The sequence below is a fragment of the Yamadazyma tenuis genome, chromosome 2 (assembly GCF_029203305.1).
Source record: "Yamadazyma tenuis chromosome 2, complete sequence".
Taxonomy (NCBI): Eukaryota; Fungi; Ascomycota; class Pichiomycetes; order Serinales; family Debaryomycetaceae; genus Yamadazyma; species Yamadazyma tenuis.
In genome coordinates this window covers 887,313-907,557 of record NC_089462.1, presented here as the reverse complement: position 1 = coordinate 907,557, position 20,245 = coordinate 887,313, and the positions used below count along the sequence as shown (strand labels likewise).

General features: G+C 41.4%; 12 protein-coding genes and 2 non-coding genes across 14 annotated transcripts; 5 read left to right on the top strand and 9 right to left on the bottom strand. All coding sequences in view use genetic code 12, as the record gives it.

The window, feature by feature from the left end:
- Positions 1–40: 40 nt before the first annotated feature.
- Positions 41–2,227, bottom strand: PSN45_001734 (uncharacterized protein; the record flags this gene model as incomplete). Its single annotated transcript, XM_006689661.2, has 2 exons — positions 41–693; positions 796–2,227. The coding sequence occupies 2 exons, from the start codon at positions 2,225–2,227 to the stop codon at positions 41–43; spliced, it is 2,085 nt and encodes a 694-aa protein (XP_006689724.2).
- A 179-nt stretch (positions 2,228–2,406) lies between these two features.
- PSN45_001733 (mitochondrial 54S ribosomal protein bL32m) lies at positions 2,407–2,964 on the bottom strand (the record flags this gene model as incomplete). Its single annotated transcript, XM_006689663.2, has 1 exon — positions 2,407–2,964. The coding sequence occupies one exon, from the start codon at positions 2,962–2,964 to the stop codon at positions 2,407–2,409; it is 558 nt and encodes a 185-aa protein (XP_006689726.2).
- A 163-nt stretch (positions 2,965–3,127) lies between these two features.
- CDC10 (cell division control protein) lies at positions 3,128–4,114 on the top strand (the record flags this gene model as incomplete). Its single annotated transcript, XM_006690320.1, has 1 exon — positions 3,128–4,114. The coding sequence occupies one exon, from the start codon at positions 3,128–3,130 to the stop codon at positions 4,112–4,114; it is 987 nt and encodes a 328-aa protein (XP_006690383.1).
- Positions 4,115–4,218: 104 nt separating this feature from the next.
- PSN45_001731 lies at positions 4,219–4,290 on the bottom strand. Its single transcript has one exon. It is a non-coding gene; the product is annotated as a tRNA-His (tRNA).
- Positions 4,291–5,270: 980 nt separating this feature from the next.
- On the top strand, positions 5,271–6,419 carry STE4 (G protein subunit beta; the record flags this gene model as incomplete). The annotated part of the gene is made up of 1 exon (XM_006689664.1): positions 5,271–6,419. The coding sequence occupies one exon, from the start codon at positions 5,271–5,273 to the stop codon at positions 6,417–6,419; it is 1,149 nt and encodes a 382-aa protein (XP_006689727.1).
- Positions 6,420–6,543: 124 nt separating this feature from the next.
- On the bottom strand, positions 6,544–9,401 carry tfg3 (transcription factor TFIIF complex subunit Tfg3; the record flags this gene model as incomplete). Its single annotated transcript, XM_006690322.2, has 5 exons — positions 6,544–7,275; positions 7,393–7,403; positions 7,667–7,755; positions 8,088–8,265; positions 8,387–9,401. The coding sequence occupies 5 exons, from the start codon at positions 9,399–9,401 to the stop codon at positions 6,544–6,546; spliced, it is 2,025 nt and encodes a 674-aa protein (XP_006690385.2).
- A 630-nt stretch (positions 9,402–10,031) lies between these two features.
- Positions 10,032–12,167, top strand: PPS1_2 (tyrosine/serine/threonine protein phosphatase pps1; the record flags this gene model as incomplete). The annotated part of the gene is made up of 1 exon (XM_006689666.1): positions 10,032–12,167. The coding sequence occupies one exon, from the start codon at positions 10,032–10,034 to the stop codon at positions 12,165–12,167; it is 2,136 nt and encodes a 711-aa protein (XP_006689729.1).
- Positions 12,168–12,204: 37 nt separating this feature from the next.
- Positions 12,205–12,771, bottom strand: DFR1 (dihydrofolate reductase; the record flags this gene model as incomplete). The annotated part of the gene is made up of 1 exon (XM_006690323.2): positions 12,205–12,771. The coding sequence occupies one exon, from the start codon at positions 12,769–12,771 to the stop codon at positions 12,205–12,207; it is 567 nt and encodes a 188-aa protein (XP_006690386.1).
- A 160-nt stretch (positions 12,772–12,931) lies between these two features.
- PSN45_001726 (uncharacterized protein) lies at positions 12,932–13,725 on the bottom strand (the record flags this gene model as incomplete). Its single annotated transcript, XM_006689669.2, has 3 exons — positions 12,932–13,430; positions 13,512–13,560; positions 13,671–13,725. 3 exons carry the CDS (start codon positions 13,723–13,725, stop codon positions 12,932–12,934), a joined length of 603 nt encoding a protein of 200 aa, XP_006689732.1.
- A 359-nt stretch (positions 13,726–14,084) lies between these two features.
- PSN45_001725 (pyridoxamine 5'-phosphate oxidase) lies at positions 14,085–14,999 on the bottom strand (the record flags this gene model as incomplete). Its single annotated transcript, XM_006689668.2, has 1 exon — positions 14,085–14,999. One exon carries the CDS (start codon positions 14,997–14,999, stop codon positions 14,085–14,087), a length of 915 nt encoding a protein of 304 aa, XP_006689731.2.
- Positions 15,000–15,358: 359 nt separating this feature from the next.
- On the top strand, positions 15,359–15,440 carry PSN45_001724. The gene has a single exon. It is a non-coding gene; the product is annotated as a tRNA-Leu (tRNA).
- A 150-nt stretch (positions 15,441–15,590) lies between these two features.
- Positions 15,591–16,362, bottom strand: RSR1 (Ras- protein rsr1; the record flags this gene model as incomplete). Its single annotated transcript, XM_006689671.2, has 2 exons — positions 15,591–16,285; positions 16,356–16,362. The coding sequence occupies 2 exons, from the start codon at positions 16,360–16,362 to the stop codon at positions 15,591–15,593; spliced, it is 702 nt and encodes a 233-aa protein (XP_006689734.1).
- A 291-nt stretch (positions 16,363–16,653) lies between these two features.
- ECM4 (S-glutathionyl-(chloro)hydroquinone reductase) lies at positions 16,654–17,643 on the bottom strand (the record flags this gene model as incomplete). The annotated part of the gene is made up of 1 exon (XM_006690325.2): positions 16,654–17,643. The coding sequence occupies one exon, from the start codon at positions 17,641–17,643 to the stop codon at positions 16,654–16,656; it is 990 nt and encodes a 329-aa protein (XP_006690388.2).
- A 771-nt stretch (positions 17,644–18,414) lies between these two features.
- PSN45_001721 (uncharacterized protein) lies at positions 18,415–20,193 on the top strand (the record flags this gene model as incomplete). Its single annotated transcript, XM_066157717.1, has 2 exons — positions 18,415–18,688; positions 19,004–20,193. 2 exons carry the CDS (start codon positions 18,415–18,417, stop codon positions 20,191–20,193), a joined length of 1,464 nt encoding a protein of 487 aa, XP_066013814.1.
- Between the last annotated feature and the right edge of the window lie 52 nt (positions 20,194–20,245).

Genomic DNA, 20,245 nt, shown 5'->3' with positions numbered 1-20,245 from the left:
TAAATGACAAAAATGTATTTTAAATGTACTTTAAATGAACCTATGGTGCAATTCTGCGCAATGTCCACGGACCGGCTTCGTGATCTCTGGTGAACGTCAATCTGTCGTGCAACCGGCTATTTCTTCCCTGCCAAAATTCAATTTCAACCGGAATGATCTTCACACCTCCCCAGAACTCAGGACACTCGATTTCGCCCTGCCCAAATTTTTCAGTATTCTCCCGAACCTTCTGTTCCAACTCTTCTCTACCCTGGATCACCGAACTTTGTGGTGACGACCACGCTCCGATCTGGGACCCACGAGGCCGCGTCTGAAAATATCGATTTGCTTGTTCGTAATCGACTTTCTTCATGATTCCTTCTACTCTCACTTGCCTCTGGCTGTTCTTCCAGAAAAACGTCAAGGACGCATAGTTGTTGGTTTCAAAGTCCTTCAGCTTCTTGGATGTCTGCCAGTTGGAGTAAACAACGAACCCTTCGTGGTCGAGCTCCTTCAACAACACCACCCGAGAAGAAACTCTTCCTGAGGGTAATCTGGCGGTGGAAAAGATGGTAGACTCGGGAATGTCTTCAGAGGTCTTGGCGTCGGCAAACCAAGCATGGAATTGCTCAAACGGGTCCTTGTTTATAGAGTTTTCATGAAGCTCTCCCTTTGTGTACTGATACGTTTCAGGGGCGTATATTATCTTTTCGTCTAAATTCATGATTATGTTCTTATCAGGCTACTTTTCTCAGTCGACTGAAAAATTAAATGAGAACGGAACTGGTGATGCGTCTGTAGAAGACTCACTTATACACGACCAGACTCTTTTCTGGGGTCTTTTGGGTTTCATTCGCTCGAGAATTTGGCTCAAAACTGCTTCCTTTCCATTGTCCATAAGTAACTGCTTGAAGATGTCGAAAATTGGCACTTGGGGCAAGTTTTCCAATTCTCCACAGTCTTCGAACAAGTCAATGGAAGAGTCTTCGAGAAGTTGGATAAACTCGGAAATCCTCTGATTCTTGCACGAAAGAATGTTAATGAGTCCCTTAATATCATTGAGCTTGAACCCACTGATCTGCTCGGGTCTTGTTTGAAAGAAGGTCAAGACATTCTGAAGATCCTTTTCTGGAACAAAGTTCTCTGTAATGGCAATTGAGTTGTCTAGATTTATCACCAAGTGCCACCAGTTGGATGGTACATACATACACTCTCCTGGAAATGTGATTCCCACCAAAGCTTCGGGGATTTTGATGGCATCGTTGTAGAATCCAGAAAGCACCCACTCACCAATTCCCACTGGTGAAGTAATTTCACTTTGGTCTTCACTAACAGATACACCCGGAGGTGTTATGTGTGGTGGAAGCATCACCCAAAGCTTCTTCCCGGTGATACAGGCATTCCATGCGCTAGTGTTATTGGGGTCTTTGTGGAAGGTAGAACCACTTCTCTTACTTCCCACTATCAACCACGAGTGATCAGGTCTGTGGTTACCCAAAAGCTTGAAATAGTCTTCCTGAAACACTTGAGGTATTTCAGCTTGGTACTGTTTGCGAAGTTCTGTCATTGCTTCACTCCGGCAGTCAAAAAGGTAAAGTGGATTCTCATCCTTATTTGACTGCAAATATTCAATAAATGTGGACAATGGCCACTTGACCGCTTCTTGTTGAAATTTGATACTTCCATACTTGGAGTTGAGCTCCTCAAGTGTCCATTGCGGCCATTTGTGGTCAGTGAGGATAAAGGGGGTTTCGATATCGTCGAATTGTTTCTGGGATATTTTGGCAAACCTTGGGATACGTCCTTCTTCATTGATAGATAACTTCTTGTTGTTCATTTCAGCTTCAACTAAGTTGTGGAAGAGACTTTCGTAGACGATATTTGCCACTTGGAAAGGTCTATAGATCACCTCTGAATTCAAATCAACATTGACTATTATATCGTTATTCCATCCCAACACCGACCTCTTCCAACTTCCTCTCCATTTCAATTGTTCCTTCTTATTTTGACTGGTGTATCTCTTCTTCCATAAGTCTTCGTCATTGGTAAACACAAACAAGTACTTTGAAGTGGCCATAAGTTGTTTCAACGATTCAATATCATCAATGAAATCAAGCAAGTACATAAGACAATCGTCCGATAACACAGATAGATCACCTAGACTTTGCTTTCTCAAAGCATACGTCATCCTGGGATCTTCAAGTAGCGCATTACCTTGGGGTTTGACTCCGAAAGGATGTTTGGACATCACCGACCTTGTGTATATCAGTCTTGGATCTCTGGTCTTCTTTATCATCGTTTAAAACCTCATCTCATTTTTTCTCAGCCGACTTTTTCAGTCTAGCACACCGCTACGAGAGACATTTGAAAGTATGCACTTCATGCACTAATTATCGTCTATGTACAAATTGGATTATATGTATGGCATCATTTTCTGTGTTTGACTTGTTGTGAATCGAACATCAACGGCTTCTCTCTCTGAGGAATCCAATCTCTCTTCTTCATCCTTCTCCCATAAGCAGATAACCTTTTCTGGGGGTACAAGATATTTGTGTCAATTTCATCAAGATCTGCTTGCACTGGTTCGGAACTCTTTGGTTTTAAGGTCTTTAAAAACTGTTTGATTTCCATGAAACAGTTCATACACATGAAATGAGATCTTTTGACTGATCCACAAGCTGGACATCTAACAATATTGTTTAACGGCTGGATCTTCTTATTACCGGGAGCATATAACTTTTGTCTGGTTCTTCTATATGAGGGTTTCTTCTTAGGCACAGCCTTCAATATCCATTCACCAATGAATTCTGGTAAAGTGATGGTGAACTTTGGAGCCTGATGCAAGCGAGGGTACAAGAAACCAAAAGCACCACCGTTATGCAAAGATCCCACGCTGAACGAAGGTTTAACTATGCTAGTAAATATACTGGAAAGCATGTTGTTTCTCCCGACTCCCGTCGTTTGAAAAAGTCTTATACTGTTCATTCTGGTAAAGCACAGTTGAGATGAAAAAATTCTCAAGCCTTGAGTCGCACGAAAGACGGGTGGGTGCACGCTCCCTTTCCCGCCGGTGAGGTGAACATTTCTCAAATCTCAACTTTGTAAACGCGTTCACAAAGTAACCGAGACTGATATAAACAAAAGTCAAATGGCAGAAGAAACCTTGTTACAACCCCATAAGTATGTGGGATTCGATACCATCACCACCCAGATAGAGAACAGACTCTTAAAGAGAGGGTTCCAATTCAATATCATGATGGTTGGTAGAAGTGGATTGGGTAAGTCTACGTTGGTGAACAGCTTGTTCTCGTCTAACTTGGCCACTTCAAATGGAAGACTTCAGGCCGAAGAACCCATTGAGAAGACTGTGGAGGTCAAAGTCACTTCCCACAAGTTGGTAGAGAATAACGTAAAGTTGAATGTTAACGTTATTGATACTCCCGGGTTTGCAGATCAAATTAATAACGAAAAATGCTGGGAACCTTTGGTCAAATACATCAAGGAGCAACACTCTCAGTATTTGAGAAAGGAATTGACTGCCCAGAGAGAAAGATACATTATTGACACCAGAGTTCATTGTGTGTTATACTTTATTCCTCCCCACCACAGCAAATTGAAGCCTTTGGATGTCCAAGCCATCAAGAAGTTACTGGAAATTGCTAATGTTATACCAATCATCGCCAAGTCTGACTCGTTGACCTTGGATGAGAGATCTGCCTTGAAGAAGTCCTTGCAACAGGACTTTGCCAAGTACAACTTCAACTTGTACCCATATGATAACGAAGATTTATTTGACGACGAAAGACAATTGAATGAGGATATCAAATCTTTGATTCCTTTTGCGGTTGTTGGTTCAAATAATGAAATCATTGTCAATGGTGAGTCTTTTAAGGGAAGAAAGACCAAATGGGGAACCATCAATATTGAAGATGTGAGCCAGTGTGAGTTTGTGTTTTTGAGAGATTTCCTCACCAGAACTCATTTACAAGATTTGATTGAAACGAGCAGTTTGATCCATTATGAGAACTTCAGATCCAAGCAGTTGATTGCCTTGAAGGAAAATGCCAACACTAACAGACAATCGAATATCAACCAGATCGATTCAAAAAATGGTGCTGTTAGTCAAAAGGCTTAGTATATTTAGTCAGACTCAATATAAAATGTACCGGTGGATACCGTAGAGTGGAAATATGGTAAAAAGTTGTTCTTATGGGGGATAATAGAGTTATAAAAAGAGGATGCCGGTCCCAGGAATCGAACCTGGGTCATCTCTGCCACAAAGAGACGTACTGACCACTATACTAGACCGGCGAATTTACATCAAAATCGAGCTATTCATGTGAACACAATGTTATGTCACGTGTTCCAAAATTCTTCTTTTTACCTTCATTCATACAGTTAAAGGGTTCTTGAGGAAAAATAGATATTGCCCCTTCAAAGTGCATATTTTCGATAAGCAATAGACTTCTTAGCCCCCCCTTGTGCATAACGGATACCATACTATTCGCAGTTTTTTATCTGGGTCTATTTTCAAGGAAATACCATGGTAAATTGTATCCGAAAACATCTGAGGTGGATGTAGACCCCTTCTACATTAGACGTTTACTTTGGTTTTGCAGGTGTCTTCGTAGCTGGCTCGGACTAACATCTACATAGAGGGACCAAGAGAAATTGTCAATATGGGCATCTGGACCTTAAACATAAACCCCTTGTCTCTGTACACCGACCACCAACATCAACTACTCTGAAACTTTTAGTTTCAAACCTTCTAAATCACCCCTCTGGGTCTGTCTACAACCTTTAGTGTTGTAGAATAAGAAACACTAAATTTTTCATGTGGCTGCAAAATTGGGCTGAGACATCTGATACCAGGTGAAACAACATAACCGAAATCCGTAACCAAAGATAAAATGCGACTAATGTGGATCCAAAGGGTCCTATATCTGCTCCTTGATTCAAGATTTCCTGTCACTAAACTCCAACGATCTGAAAATATATTCGGCACTTACCTCTTGAAGTTGTTCTTATCCGCATAATCATAAAAATAATCTATAATTTAAACCGTGATACATACGCAGAACAACCTGAAAGCCCCCTGACCCCGTAGCAAGTACCATACTCTTTCTAACTAATGCCGAGGAATTCTAAAAGTAACAGTTATCAATCAGATAAAACTATAGGCCATAGTGCAGATGCGTCAAAAAGCTTGCGGCTCAAGATTTTACAACCTTTGTGGGACGTCAGTTGAGACAATCAAATTACCAGGTTTTGTCCATTCCACTTCATCGAACATGGAATACCCTGTGAAATCAACACCACAACAATTAACTGATTTTGATCAAATAATACAAGCCAAAATAAACGATGCCCGAAATGAAGCTCGAACATTATACACTGAAGTGGAAAACGTTAAAGCGAGAATGAGGGATTCCACTCTACTTGAACAAAGTGTGAAACTCAAGCCCATTCCCAACCACTCGATCAACCCCAAACTTTACCACACATTAGAAGGCCATCAAAATAAAATCAGTAACGTCCAATGGAGTTCATCTAGTGATCAGGTATTAAGTGCCAGTCAGGATGGGTATATGATAATGTGGGATCCGGTGACAGGGTTGAAGAAAAAGGCCATTGAGTTAGAAAATCAGTGGGTTTTGACATGTGCACTATCGCCCAACAGTGAGTTCATTGCCAGTGGAGGGTTGGATAACAACTTGTCCATTTACAAGGTCAATGATACGGTTCAACAAACCTATTTCAATTCCAAGGTCCAGCACGTCTTCAAATCACACCGAGCATATATCAGTGACTGTGAGTTCATAAATAACCAGCAGGTGATCACTGGTAGTGGAGATATGGAATGCATTATGTGGGACTTGAATAAGGGAGACAAAATCAGAAACTTCAACGAGCATACAGGTGATGTGCTATGCTTGGATACCTTGCCATCTGGATCCTCCAGTTTATTTATCAGTGGCAGCTGCGATGGCTACTGTAAGATCTGGGACTTACGGAGCAAATCCGCTGTCCAAAGCTTATTTATATCCAATTATGACATTAATACCGTCAGAGTGTTTCCCCAAGGACATTCATTCATTACCGGCCTGGACAATGGGATCATCAAATTGTTCGATCTCAGAAGCGACTGTGAACTCTCCAAATACTCGCTTCTGAACCAACTTGATGATAATAAACGCAAGTCGATTCTGTCGATTGACTCAGTTAATGTTCTCTCAGTGGATTTCAGTAAGAGTGGCAGGTTAATCTACAGCTGCTATTCGGATTTTGGGTGCTTAATATGGGACACTCTAAAACTGGAGGTGGTGGGAACAATTGGTGGTGGACACCAAAATAGGATTAATCAAGTAAGTGTCAGTCCCGATGGAATCGGCATCTGCACCGTCAGCTGGGATTATACCATCAAAGTATGGGCACCATGATTTATAGACATGACAGTATTGGAACACCAAGCGGTTACTTCAAATATACATATATTAATAGTTATACAGTTTTATCTTTGGTTTTATCTTGAATTTTTTTTGGACAAACGAATCTTTTGACACTCTAAGCCTCACCGGTTTGCTTTTTAACGTAATCCCATAAACTCTTCAATAAAGATTCAGGTAACGTATACAAATCCATTGTGAATTCTCCATTGTCAACGTCATTTCTGATGTTCATTTCGTTTGTTTTGTTGTCGGTAACCATCTGGACTATTACAATCAAGTCATCCTCATTCAACTTGGTTAATCCGTTCGCCAACTTTTCCAAATCAATGGAACCTTTGACGGCGATACTAGAGCCGTTTTTCAACTTCTTCAGCTTGTTATTGGCGGAGTTATTCAAGTCATCATTTCTTCTCTTGCTGGAGTCTTCAGCAGTTGGCACTGGACCGGATTCCAACAACAACTTATTTAAAATGGATGACTTATTGGTTGGAATACTAACAACATGATCCACAATGTACTTTTCTTGTAAGAAATTCAAGTCATGGTTGAATTTTCTTTCTCCCAACTTACCATTCAATCCCACCAAATGGACGGCAATGGGGATGTCAAATTCACCCCATCCTTGTTCTTCTACCTTGAAAGGTTGGGTCTTTATGGTTCTAATAGGGTTGACAAAGGTTGGATGTAAGGTGTACGTCACTTTATCCAATATATTGGCGGGGATCTCTTGTCCCTCTTGGTTCAACATGGAAATAGTAGTGGACCACTGTCTCATGGGGAAGTTTTCCACAGGAGGTAAGTCCTTCAAGATATGTTGTTCAGTGGTGACTCGGATGGTTCTTTTTACCTACACAAACAAATAGTTAGTCAATGAGTTTACAAACAAGTGACCCTGGTCCTAATTGCCACGCTTGTAGTAGGCACATGGTTAACGGATTAGGTTGTCGGATTTATGGATACATACTTCTGCCATTTCTTCAATTATTCAGTTGAGGTTGTTTTCAGGGAACTTTTCGTTCTCAAGCGCGCAGATTTCGGGCCTAAGTCTTGAGCGGTGTTCAGTATATACAGAGTTTGAACATATACAAAGGCTGAACCCAGTCAAATCCTTTATTGAGGTATATATAGCATATGTGATGTTCGGTGTTATTCCAGAGACCTTCACTGCTTGTGTTTGGGAGATCATAAAATCATTAAGATAAATAGCAATGCGAGTGGGGAAGTATGGATGAGAATACTTCCCGAAAGCTGTTGGTGGAGGAAGGTGTTGTTGTGGGCCACGAGACTGAACGAACGGGTGAAGTCAAACGACTGAAACGTAGCGATTCTGGTTGGGAAACCGACCGTAGTGGTCTTGTGGCTAGTGGGCACAAGGGATTTAGGTAACCTAAGAGCTCTAGATGACTTTGGTGCCTTAAGCGACTTGGAAGGTTCAGAGAAAGCCCGCTTGGATGAGATGGGCTTGTGTGCTTTCTGTGAATGATTTGATTTTTGAGTCGATATTGTACGGATTGCGTTTATGATTTCAGTGCTAGTTCGGGAGCGTGGGGCAGAGCCGATGTAAGTTTTTGTAGGTGTGTCTGGTTTGCTTGTAACAATTGTAGCATGTCTGCTGGAATAGCCAATGACTCGAATGAAGCTCGGTTCGTGGATAGAAACTTGAATGGAGTTCGGCTCCTGGCTCTGGCTTTGTTCCTGACTCTGGCTTTGTTCCTGGCTCTGGCTCTGACTCTGGCTCTGGCTTTGTTCCTGGCTCTGGCTTTGTTCCTGGCTCTGGCTCTGGCTCTGGCTCTGGCTCTGGCTCTGGCTCTGGCTCTGGCTCTGGCTCTGGCTCTGGCTTTGGGGGAGATTGGTAATTCCACTCGCCACGAGTCGGATAATACCACGGCTCGAACTGCTCGCGGGCGCCTCGCTGCTTGCCGCCGGACTGTGACAGGAAATTGATGTGATTGTCGCACTACCATTGCTGGTGCTGGCGTCTTTTTGTCCTGGTTCAGGATTCATTGTATCATAAAACCAGCTGGTTTGACTGGCATTAGTATCACAAGCTTGGTCGATATCAGTATCAGTAGGTTGACCAACATATGGGCTTGGATAATCATCATGACCCCAGGTCTGTTTTTCATTGGCGGGTAAATTCTGTAAATGGTCGGTGCTGAAGGGGGAATGGTGAGCAATCGGATTTTGCATTATTGCAGAACCTGCCAGTGTCGTCATCACCCCTTCATCAGCGATAACTGTAGTTCCATTTTTGGACCACGATGTCAATGTGCCACCCGTAGTTGTTCGAAAAGTACTGCCAATCTTATAACCTCCATTGTGCTGGCCATCGGAATTATGCGAGCCATTGTCTGGTGTATTAGCTGTACGATAAGGCAGGTCATTTTCAAAGTTTGAACAAGTATCCACTTCTTCAATAAAGCCGACTTCGCTGTCATCATCTTCCTCGCCGCCTGAGTTTGTATCCAGGTCGGTGTCGGGGTCTATATCGGTCTCGACTGCAGGCTCAGGTGGCTCAAGCTCGCCTAACACGAAATGGCTTTCTTCCTGTGGCCCGCGAGTCCACCAATTGTTCTCCTTTTTGTCGTCTAATTCTGGGGCAACATTGCTGGAGGCAGGAAAATAAGCAGATGTGGCGATATTGTTAGATGCATCCTTAAAAACAAGGGTCGAGTTGGCATATCCAGTAAAAGATGGGCGGAATGAAGCCTTAATTGAAAATCCAGAAACAGTAGAACTGGAGTCAAATTCCCAATCTGGCTGATCAGGGGTAGGTAATCCTGGTGGTACAAAGGTTAAAATTGACGAGGGAATTGCGATTGTGGCAGGGGGAACCGTAGGAGGAGAGGAAATTGAATCCTGGTGGGTGGTGTTCGCATATATGGTTTTGGTGATATAAATGGTGTGGTCTGCAATAGCAATTACTGGTAAACCAGCAACTATAAGACACCACCTACATATGGGGAACTTCATAATGGTTCTGTTTGTGAACTCGTCTGTTATCAAAGCTGCAAAAAAAACGCGCAAATCGCAACTGCACCCGGGAACAAAGCGGTGGTGTGGACCAACCATTTACTGTAAACAATAGCCCTCTGCTGCCAACAAAGGAACAATTAATTGAAACAAAAGAAACTTTCTCGCCTTAAGAAGGGTCCTTTATCCAGCAATGGTTAATAATTGGCCCAATTCTGGATAATCCTGTAGAAATTGTTGATCACTGTCTATTATGCAACTCCTGCAGAAATTATTTTCTTGCTAACCTTCAATGCACATTTAAATCTTTCTTGATTGTTTTGTCATTGAATTTATGCATTGTCAAGCATGTAGGTCTTAACAAGGTTTGAGAGATTTTCCACACATTTCGGCAATGATAATGTGGACTTTTTCAATACATAAATACCTCGTCCTTGCGCTAATATTTATGAAGGAGTTTTTTTCATCTGATATAATCCCCCTTATTTTCTTATCCTTCACTTCAATTCTTTTCCCTTAATTTCTTTTCTTTAAACCCTTTCAATGTTCCTGTTGAAATCCAAATCCACACATTCCATTAGCAATGATAATATCCTGTCCAATTTAATCAAACCAGCAACTGCAACCAACATGTCTTCCAACTTACTTGAGAAATACTCCAACTTAAACTTGTCTATTGAAAGTATCGATAGTCTTGAAGGCCTGGAAAGAAGAGATAGCGCAACCAGTGATATCACCGTCAGCGACAGCAAAGACAACTTGAGCATTCTTGAAAAAAACATCGATAATATTATTACCGACTCTTGTTTAGCAGCCGCCTTCGACAAGTACTCGATTAGTGATGCCCCTAACAATGCAGGCATTGTTAGAACTCCATCTGGTGAAACCCCTGTCGAGAACTTTATGCACCCATTCATAGAGCTGTTCAACTCCAAATTGAAATGTCTTAGCGATAGAATCTACATGTTAAACGTTGATAACTTGATAGATTTAATGACCTTTTACTATGGGCCACAGAACCCTTTGGACGATGGTCTCTTTCCTTACTTGCATGGTTTGAAGGACTCCAGACTGAGAATCTTTTTCAACTCGGGGTTCAAAAACTCAAATGGTGACCAGTTTGCAGTCGAAGACTTTCCTCACCTCGATGTGGAACATTTTCCAGCTATCAGCCAGTTACATATGATGTTTTTAAACACCCAGGAGGAGTGTGGAGACTTTCAATTGAATAATTCGGTGTCATATGAGGAGTTTGTGGATTGCTCAAATGCCTACATCGAAGACATGAATAATGAAGTTTGTGGAGAATTGAATAACCGCAACTATAAGAACCAACTTCATGTCTATAGTAAGATGTGCCATTTGGTGCTCTACAATAACACCAACAACTTGAATGTGAACCTAAACAAAGCGTTGGAATTGAACACAAGCAATAACATCTACATTGTCAACTTCAACAACCGTCTCTGGAATATAATTCCGGAACACTTCACTAATGAGTCGAACTTTGAACTGATTCACCAACTCCCAATCAATTCCATCAATAATCAAGTATTCAATTGTCAGTTACTCAAATGGGAGCAAAATCTCTTGTGGAAGTTCAACTCCATGAAATGGTTCAACAGAAACGTTTGCATTGGAAACTTGATAGACTACAATTACTTGGCCAACATCGACCACAACTTCGAGATGATCATCAATTGTAATGAATATTGCAAAATACCAAAGTCAATTGGTGAATATTCGGAATTCCCCAGTTCTGGTTATTTGCACTTTGAACACATGAACTTGGCAGATATAATTAACTTTTTGAACTTGCTCAAGACTATCAAGGCACTCCACGACAGAAATAAACAGGTTTTTGTTTTTTCCTTTGACGGGTTCACAGGATTAACTACGTTGACCTTGGCTATCGGTATGATGTTGTCGGACATGAGTCTTGAAGAAGTCATAATGGATTTATATTCCACTAAGAACTTGAAGTTCTATTACTTCAAATCGGATTTGATATTCTTGAAAAAAATGGAAAAGTTCATCAACTATAGCAAAAGACAAGTGGGAATGATCAAGTTCATCAACTACAACGAACTCGAGACGCCAAAGGTTCGTGGTGATTTGGATTGGTTTAATTACAACAAGGATAACAACTTTCCTTGCAACATACATAAGAACATCTACTTGGGATCAGTGAACCATGCCAACTCTAAAACCGTCTTGAATTGTATGAAGTTCAACAAGATTGTGTCTGTGGGATCCAAACCTCAATGGCTTGATATTGATGGCCACAAGCCAGTATTTCAATACAAGAATAAACAAGACGAGATAATCAGCATATATGATATCAAGATCCATGATGAGGGTTTACCATACTTGACGTCAGCATTGTACATTGACAATCTTAAAGATGATGGTAAAGATGAGATTCTTCCGTTGTTGATCGAGGTGCCGGACCATATACAACTAAAATACTTGCTGAACCCCGACCAGTCGATGAAGACGTTTTATCATTGTCAGATTGGAGTATCTCGCCTGGCATCTTTGGTGATTGCAAGTTTGATGAGATTCCAAAAACTATCACTTATAGAGAGTTACATGATAACCCGGATCAACAGATTTAACATTATCATCCAGCCCAACTTGAGAATCTTCTACGATTTGTACTTGTATGAGAACTACTTGAATAGCCTCAAAGGTAGATCCAGATCATACACCTGGTACCACTTATGCAACGAGATATTCAAATTGAATAGAAATTATATAGAGTGATTACCGTTTACTAAATATATATTAATTGGTAGATGAGCTATTGTCTCTGATACAAGGAGTATTTATATGTGTATCCCTTTTCGTTATATTCCGGTTCAAGGTCAATTCCAGCAAACGCTAATAAATCTTCATGGCTTTTTTGCACCCAGTCAGTTAAATCCCAATCGAGAAATGTATCTATCTCGACTGAATTTTCTGTGTGCAACTCCGTTAAGATAATTGAATCAATCACGTTGGACTTAAAAAGGTGGTTATATAATTCAGACCCTCCAATTAAAAACACTTTATCAATTGAATCATCAATTACACTGGAGATTTTGTTAAAATCATTCAAATAAATTAGATCATCAGTGTTCGTATGTTCTTCTGTGATGGTTCTTGTTAGCACGATGTTTAACCTGTCGGGTAAGGGTTTAAACTTCTTAGGTATGGATTCCCATGTCTTGCGACCCATGATCACTGCGTTTCTCTTATTATCAGCAGCTTTGCAAGTGATGTTCTTGAAGTTGATAATCTCCTTACTTAGTCTCCAAGGCAACTTGCCCTTATAACCAATGCCTAGATTGGGCATCAACGCAGCCACTACCGGTGTTATCGACTTCATGAATAATTAATAGGTCTGAAAGCGCGATTTTTGAATTGTTTTCATTTCTCTCATATATTACAAAAACACGCTAAAATTACAACAGATACAAATAGAGGCAAAGAGAAAAGGTAAAATCAACATCCGTAAAACATGAACCAGCTAATAACGTAAAGCATCTTTACTTCTTGGCTACCTTCTTTTTAGGAGCAGCCTTCTTGGGAGCAACTTTCTTGGCAACCACTTTCTTTGGAGCGACTTTCTTAGCAGCTGGTTTGGTCACTTTCTTTGGAGCAGCCTTCTTTGCAGCGACCTTCTTAGCAACAGGCTTCTTTGGAGCAGCCTTCTTAGCAACAGGCTTCTTAGCAACGGGCTTCTTCTTAATAGTAGTAACGGCCTTCTTTGGGGCAGCCTTCTTGATAACAGCCTTCTTGGGGATCACTTTTTTTGGAGCCACTTTTTTAGAAACCGCCTTTTTTGGTGCTGGTTTGGCAACCTTTTTAGCGACAGGTTTTGAAATCTTGTCAATTTTTCCTAACTTGACAGGACCAGAAGGACCCTTTGGTTGAGATAAGTCTCCAACTTCAACACCCTTTCTCAAGGCAGCGTTGAACAAGGCATCAAAATTAGCGGCCTTGATTCCAAAATTTGCTTGGACATATTTTTTAATAGCTTGACGACTAGTGTTCGTTAGTATGTTGCACCATCTCGGTACAAGGACGATTATAAGTGACACATGGGCCTAAAGGAGTTGTACATACCTAGAACCGTTTCTTTCCTTCAAGGTAACGATACCGGATTTAATCATGTCTGAATAGACAGTTAGTATTTAGTTGTTTGTTTTGAGGTCATTCAACACTTGACATCCGAAAAGAATCCGGGACAATTGGGGTGAATTTTAGTGATCCCAGTACACATACCTTTATAAGACAACTTGGTGGCAGAAGCAGTGCTTGCTTTAGATTTAGGAGGCATAATTGATAAGAATAGCTTGGTTTAAACTGAGTTAAAAAAGGAGGTTCTTTAAATTATTTGTTTATTTTTATTGCAAAAATCGCGCCTGTAAGTTTCCCGATAACAGCAGTCACAGGGTTCAGTGATAGATTAGCGTAGGACAGGCAGATACTCTTGAATTACTCCAGATATCAGGTAGAAGTAAGTGGCATTAATTCACTGGCGGTTGTGGTTGGCAATTTTAATGTACAAACGTCTTGCAATCGCAGACTGCAAAAAGCTGCAAATTGTGTTTTTTTTTGGCAACGTAGTCCACATTTTTGGACTGGTACACTTCAAATTATCGATGTTATATTAATGTCAATGGAGACTATTTACAATCAAGGGCATATTTCATATTCACTCCACATATCGAACTTATCCTTCTCAAACCTCACTCTTCTATCACTTTCGCTATCGTAGAAGTCAACCGTATCGATGAACATCGCTACTACAGCGAAATTCTTGTATCCATCGATATCTTTCTTACCGTCAACACCCCGTTTAATCGAATCGATCAACTTGGACTTTTCGGGTGTCATCCTTGAGCCGGGATCTGGTTTTCTGAAGCTCTTTTTTAAAGCTTTGGACAAAGTATCCCATTGACGAGATAATTCTTGTGCGTACTCCTCATCAGTTGGGGGTTTTAGTGTAAGTTCATGAGGGACGTGAATATCGTTAAAGTTGGAGTACGAGGCGTTGTGGTCTTTGTGAAGTTGGTTAATCAACTTGGGAGAAACAAGGTGGAACTCTATTGGGTGGTTCCAGAAGCTGGTATCCTCTGATTTAGGTATGGATGTTGTTGGTGATGGGGCAAATGCATTGGGTGAAGGCTCCGGTACTGAGGATTCTTTGGCCTCATCTTCGTCATCACTGTCGATGTCTCCCACGTCTCGTGGTTTATAGTTGTCCAATTTGACAATTGGATGGTGGTCTGCGTCGATTACACGAGCGTGGCCCTTAAATCTAAACTGTTTTCTAGCCCCTGGTAAGTAGAACACCGCTTCAAAACGGTCATCTTTAGCCAACTCAGAGTATTTAGGCATCCGCTTGTCGGTGGTAAAAGTGATGATGTTTGTCGAAACTTCGTCGAATAAGAATCCCCGATATACAACGGTTCTGTTTTGAGGGAACCCGTCAATACCGATGGTACTCAACTGGAAGGTTAAGAACGGTTCGGCTTGATGTTCTAGCTGGACATTGATATGGTTCATGAACACAGGCACCCAGCTGGCCATGAAGTGTCTTTGAAGCATAGTTAAGTAGAAGGATCAGAAACAAATCTGATTATAATTGCTGGTAATGATCTTGTGATGGATAGTTTTTTTTTGGCTACAGACATGCCTCGTGGGGTGAATTTTTTTTTCGCTGCGGGAGCGGGTTTTAGGAATTGGGCCGCGCCTGGTCCAGCTGCCCCGTCTTCGCCAGTGGATTTTGACCGCCCACCTGCGAATATTTTGATTTTAACTACTTTTCTTCTTGATACTGGGTAAACAGAAATTGAAAATATAATATATGATTGTCTATTACTAGTCATATAGGAACAGTAACATGAAGTGCCACTTTTTATCAAGCATAATTTAGTTCCAGGTAGAATACAATCTCTCAGGAATTGGGTACTCTGGCCGAGCGGTCTAAGGCGCCAGGGTAAGGTCCTGGTCTCTTCGGAGGCGCGAGTTCGAATCTCGCGGGTATCATTATCCAAATACCAGCAATTCCTTTCAACTTATTTTTTTAACTGCGAAAACTCGCGTATCGCAGTTTCCAGTTAGAGAAATATTCGCTCCACCATTATTCTTACGACATTTTTAATTTCTAAGCAAAAGTTCAAGTGTCTGTTCAGAGTTTTACATAATCACACAGCATCTGCTCCTGCTCTTATCGGCGGTGGATGTGTCACCACTCAAGCTTTGCTTCAACCGGCTCGCCTTCGCTTCTTTTTGGGCCCCAGATACTGGCTCAGTGTCTATTTCTTTATCATTAGCAATGGTTGTCTGCTTAGCAGCTTCCTTCTGTTGCTTTTTCTCGGCCGACACAGCTGCCTCTTTGCGCATTATCTGCCTCACCACGTCGATAAACGCCTCATCAACGTTGGTTTTGTACATGGCACTCGTTTCGTAAAATGGCACCAACCCCCATTCCTGACTAACTTTTACCCCATCTTCAATACTAACCACTCGGTCGGATTCTAAATCACTCTTGTTTCCGATCAACACCATGGGAACATTGTCAGAGTCCTTGATTCTCAAAACCTGTTCTCTTAATGCAAGTAGTTCTTTTAATGAGTTCTCGTCTGTGACTGAGTATACCAACAAAAACCCTTTTCCACTTTTGATGTACAATTCTCTCATAGCAGTGAATTGAGCCACTCCAGCCGTGTCCAAGATCTCTAAATCGCAGGCCCGGCCGTCGATTTCGATCTGTTTCCGATATGAGTCCTCGATGGTTGGATCGTAACTTTCAACGTAAACTCCTTGTACAAACTGTACGGTGATGGAGGATTTACCTACACCACCCGCACCCAATACCACGATCTTGTAATCTATTGTCGAGTTAGTATACTGTGTGTCTGGTCCACTGCCAACATTAAGGGTCTAAAGTAATCCACTTACCTCTCATGGTTGTCGTTGACTATGACAAATCTGTTGTTTTTTATGATCTCGCATTTTTCGTCTTGACGTGTCGTCCAGCGGTTTAGACGAGCTCTCTACCTACATTGTACTCAACTCGATTCATATTTAGGTTAATGTTTTTGCCTGTGTGTGTGTTTACTCCTTTATATACGTTCGGCTGGGGTTTATGTTAGAGTGTTTTCCCGTTCCAATTGCTCGTACCGAGAGGCTGATGTGAAGCCGCTTCTAAGGTACGGGTTAAGATATGAGGAATTCTTTTCACTTTGCAACTACATAATTACAAAGGTAAAATATGGGGAACTGGTCCAACTGGCACGATTCCCAAGGGATTAATGTGGCTGTGGGACTGGGTATAGTGTTTTTTGATGTGGTCGAAGTCGGTAGTGGATTTGAAAGAATCCTTCTGCCAATACAACTTTTGCAACCACTTGTTCAAAAATGGATAGTCATGTCTGATCATACGAATGTTGGTTTTGAAATGTTGATGATAAACAGGGTCAAACCGAACAATGGTGGTGAACAACCGGATATCTGCTTCGGTCAATTGGTCTCCAATCAAGTAGTAGAATTTGGAGTCCTTGTTGCTACTGTACTTATCCTCCAAAATTTTTTCCACCTTATCCAAGTGCTCGAACAAAGCAAGCACCGCTTCTTCATACGCTTCTTGAGTTCCCGCAAACCCTGATTTGTAGACCCCATTGTTGATGTAGGGGTAAATCCACTCGTTGATTTCATCAATCTGTTTTTGGTGGGTCTCTGGGTAATAGTCCTCGTCAAACCCGGTCACGCTCTTGAACTCATGCAACATTCTGATGATCTCGGAACTTTCATTGTTGACAATGGTTTCGGTCTTTTTATCCCATAATACGGGAACTGTATATCTTCCCTCGTAGCCTTCATTGGCCTTGTAGTAAAGCTGACTCAATCTTTCAAACCCATAAACATGATCAATAGTTCCTTCGGATAAGTCTTTTGGATCTTTGGGCTCCTTGGTGATGAATCTCCAGCCCTTGGAATCCATGTTGTGGTGCACAATCGATAACCCAATAACATCTTGAAGCTTCAACAAGTCCCGAACAATCAATGCTCTGTGAGCCCATGGACAAGCCAAAGATACGTATAAGTGGTACCTTCCGGCTTCAGGTTTGAAAACTGGGTCGTCGGCACTGACAAAGCTTCTGAACACAGAAGCTTTTCTCATGAAGGAACCTTTATCACTGAGTGGGAGCTTGAATCCTCCCATTGAAGGAGCTGAAATCTTGGACATTGTTTGTGGTGTGTTCAATTGTCGCCGATTTGAAAACCTTTATACTTATTTGTGCTGAGCAATTTGTGTGGCACTAATTTGTAATTTGTAATTTTGTTGTTGCAGGAAGCGGAGGATTTTGTAAGATATTATTAATGGGTGAGAAGCAATCATTCATTTAAGCTTTAACGGGCAACTAGATATTTTGGATGTAATTAAAATGATCTACGATGCCGGGGTGCTTGTATCATGTGAGTTGGGGATATAGGTCTACTGTAGGTATTTGAAGCGCAAGCATAGAGTTTTTGGAGTTTTTTGGGGAATTCTGACATAATTGTTTTACTAAAAATTGTGAAATTTGCAAGTTTTACCAATAAAAAAATCTAGACCAATAAATTCATAAGAAGTAGTAATTTCTCCCCGGAAAGGCTATACTCGTATCATTAGAACCTCATATCCCTCCTTTATTGAGGAATATTCGGCTCATACGATTTTATTAGATATGAACTTCTAGAGGTCGTGTGCGGTTTCCCCCCATGGACCAAATATTTAAGAACTTGTGATTTCTGAACGCTGGGAGACCCCAAAAAACCCACAAAAATAGGGTTCTTATGAAGTATATACACATAACATAGAAATACCTGTTAATAACTACCTTTGTTACGTGGAAATGATGTATATCAAGTTTTAGTTTGTGAATCTCATCTCATCTCAATCCTCACTAGAAGCGGCTCGAAAATTACTCCATTGCATCAAAATCTTCTCAAACTTAACCTCATCTACAAAATCATTATGTCTGATTCGACGGTGGCACAGGCAAGCAACCAGATGTATACCCTTCCAGCACACGCTCCAAATGACGTGTCTGACCTCAAACTAAGTTCCCAAGAAGACTCAACTCCCGAAGACCATACGTCTTCTACCTTGAAAGAAGACGTCGAAGCAAGTAACATTATTAAAAAAGAAGTAGACACCAACAAGAGCAACATAAAGAATGCCAACGGTTCACATTCGAATAGTGAAAATGGCTCGATTGGCGCAGAGAGACTGAAATCACATACTATAAGTCTGGTTTCACGATTAAGCTCTCACAAAGAAAGACACACAATTAACCCCAAAGAACACATCCAACGCAGAAGCCACCAAGAAGGTTCAACTAAGGCTTCTCGAAGTCCTCTCCCATCTCTCCTGAAAAGCCTCCAGGGTGTTGTTGGGCCGCCTGAATCATTAAATATTGATTCAAATGCCGACAGACGCCCATTTCAAAATGGCAATGAAAAATTTGACTACAGCCAGACTCTGTCTTTTTCAGGAGAAATTACTCGATCCAACAGCGGATTTACCTCCTCTTCGAGTACGGGAATCCAACAAGTCCCTTCAGTCAACAATATGATCCAACAGACCATGAATCCTTCCATTTCCTCGTCACAGTTCAAGTTCAAATCAGTTGATGCCAATAAGCTAGCACCTCAAGACAATTTTAGAGATGTACATGTCAATAATGGCATACAAACAGTATTCTTACCCTTTGGAAGAACAGGAACAGGACATCCTCAAACCCAGTCCAGTATTAATCCTCCAACGTTTGCAACTGCCAAAACAAGTATCAATATCAATAATTCGTTTCTTCCACTTCCACTTTCGTACCCGAATGCACCAACCTCAACAAACCAGATCCTGAATGCTCAAACGCCTTCCCATATACCATTGATGCAAATGCAAGAACCCCGGGCAAGATCGTCGTTTAATTCACCTCATGTATCCCCCGTTGGAAGTCAAATGGGATCTCGATCGCCTTCCCTACCTGCTATGCAACAACAGCCCTACTCAGGAGCCCCTCAACCACAAGAACAAAAGACTTACCAGTTGAACTTTAGATTGGAATCCAACTCAATGGAAGTAAACCGAAAACCCAAAGCAAAAGTTAATGACGACGACTCCAAGTTCAAACCCTACAATTGCTCGTATCCCAATTGTGAGTGGTCTTTTGCCAGGCAAAGTGACCTTAGAAGACACACCAAATCCCACGCTGCTCCTCTGTATCATTGTCCATACTGGGAAAATGATCAGACTTGTCATAGAAATGGAGGTTCCTTCACTCGACTTGATGTCCTTAAAAGACACTTGAGATTGGTCCATTATATAAGAGACAAGCAATTGGGTCCCAGCATCTCCAAGGATGATTCAGGCTGGTGTCGTTCTTGCCAGAGAATGTTCCCAAACTCAAAAGTGTTTATTGAACATTGTTCCGAATGTGCTGAGCAGTTGGGACCAAGTAAATGGAGTCAAATACGGCAGATGTCACCATCATCCCAGAATCAACCACATGTCCTGCACCTTCAACAACCACAACACCCACCTCAGCATCAGCAACATCCTCAGCACCAGCCGATGCAACAACATGCACCTCCACACTCGGATTCTCAAGTAGGTTCCCAATTGGGCCAACCCTCCGAATCTGAGTTGTCCTATTTAAGAGAGTCATCGGTGATATTTGATCCAAATTCAAACCTTATAACGTTGTCGTCAGTTATTAACGACTTTGAAAGTTCGGGTCGCCCAAACAAATAATGTAATATACTTAGACACCTATACAAAACAAAAATAATACTATACAATTTAA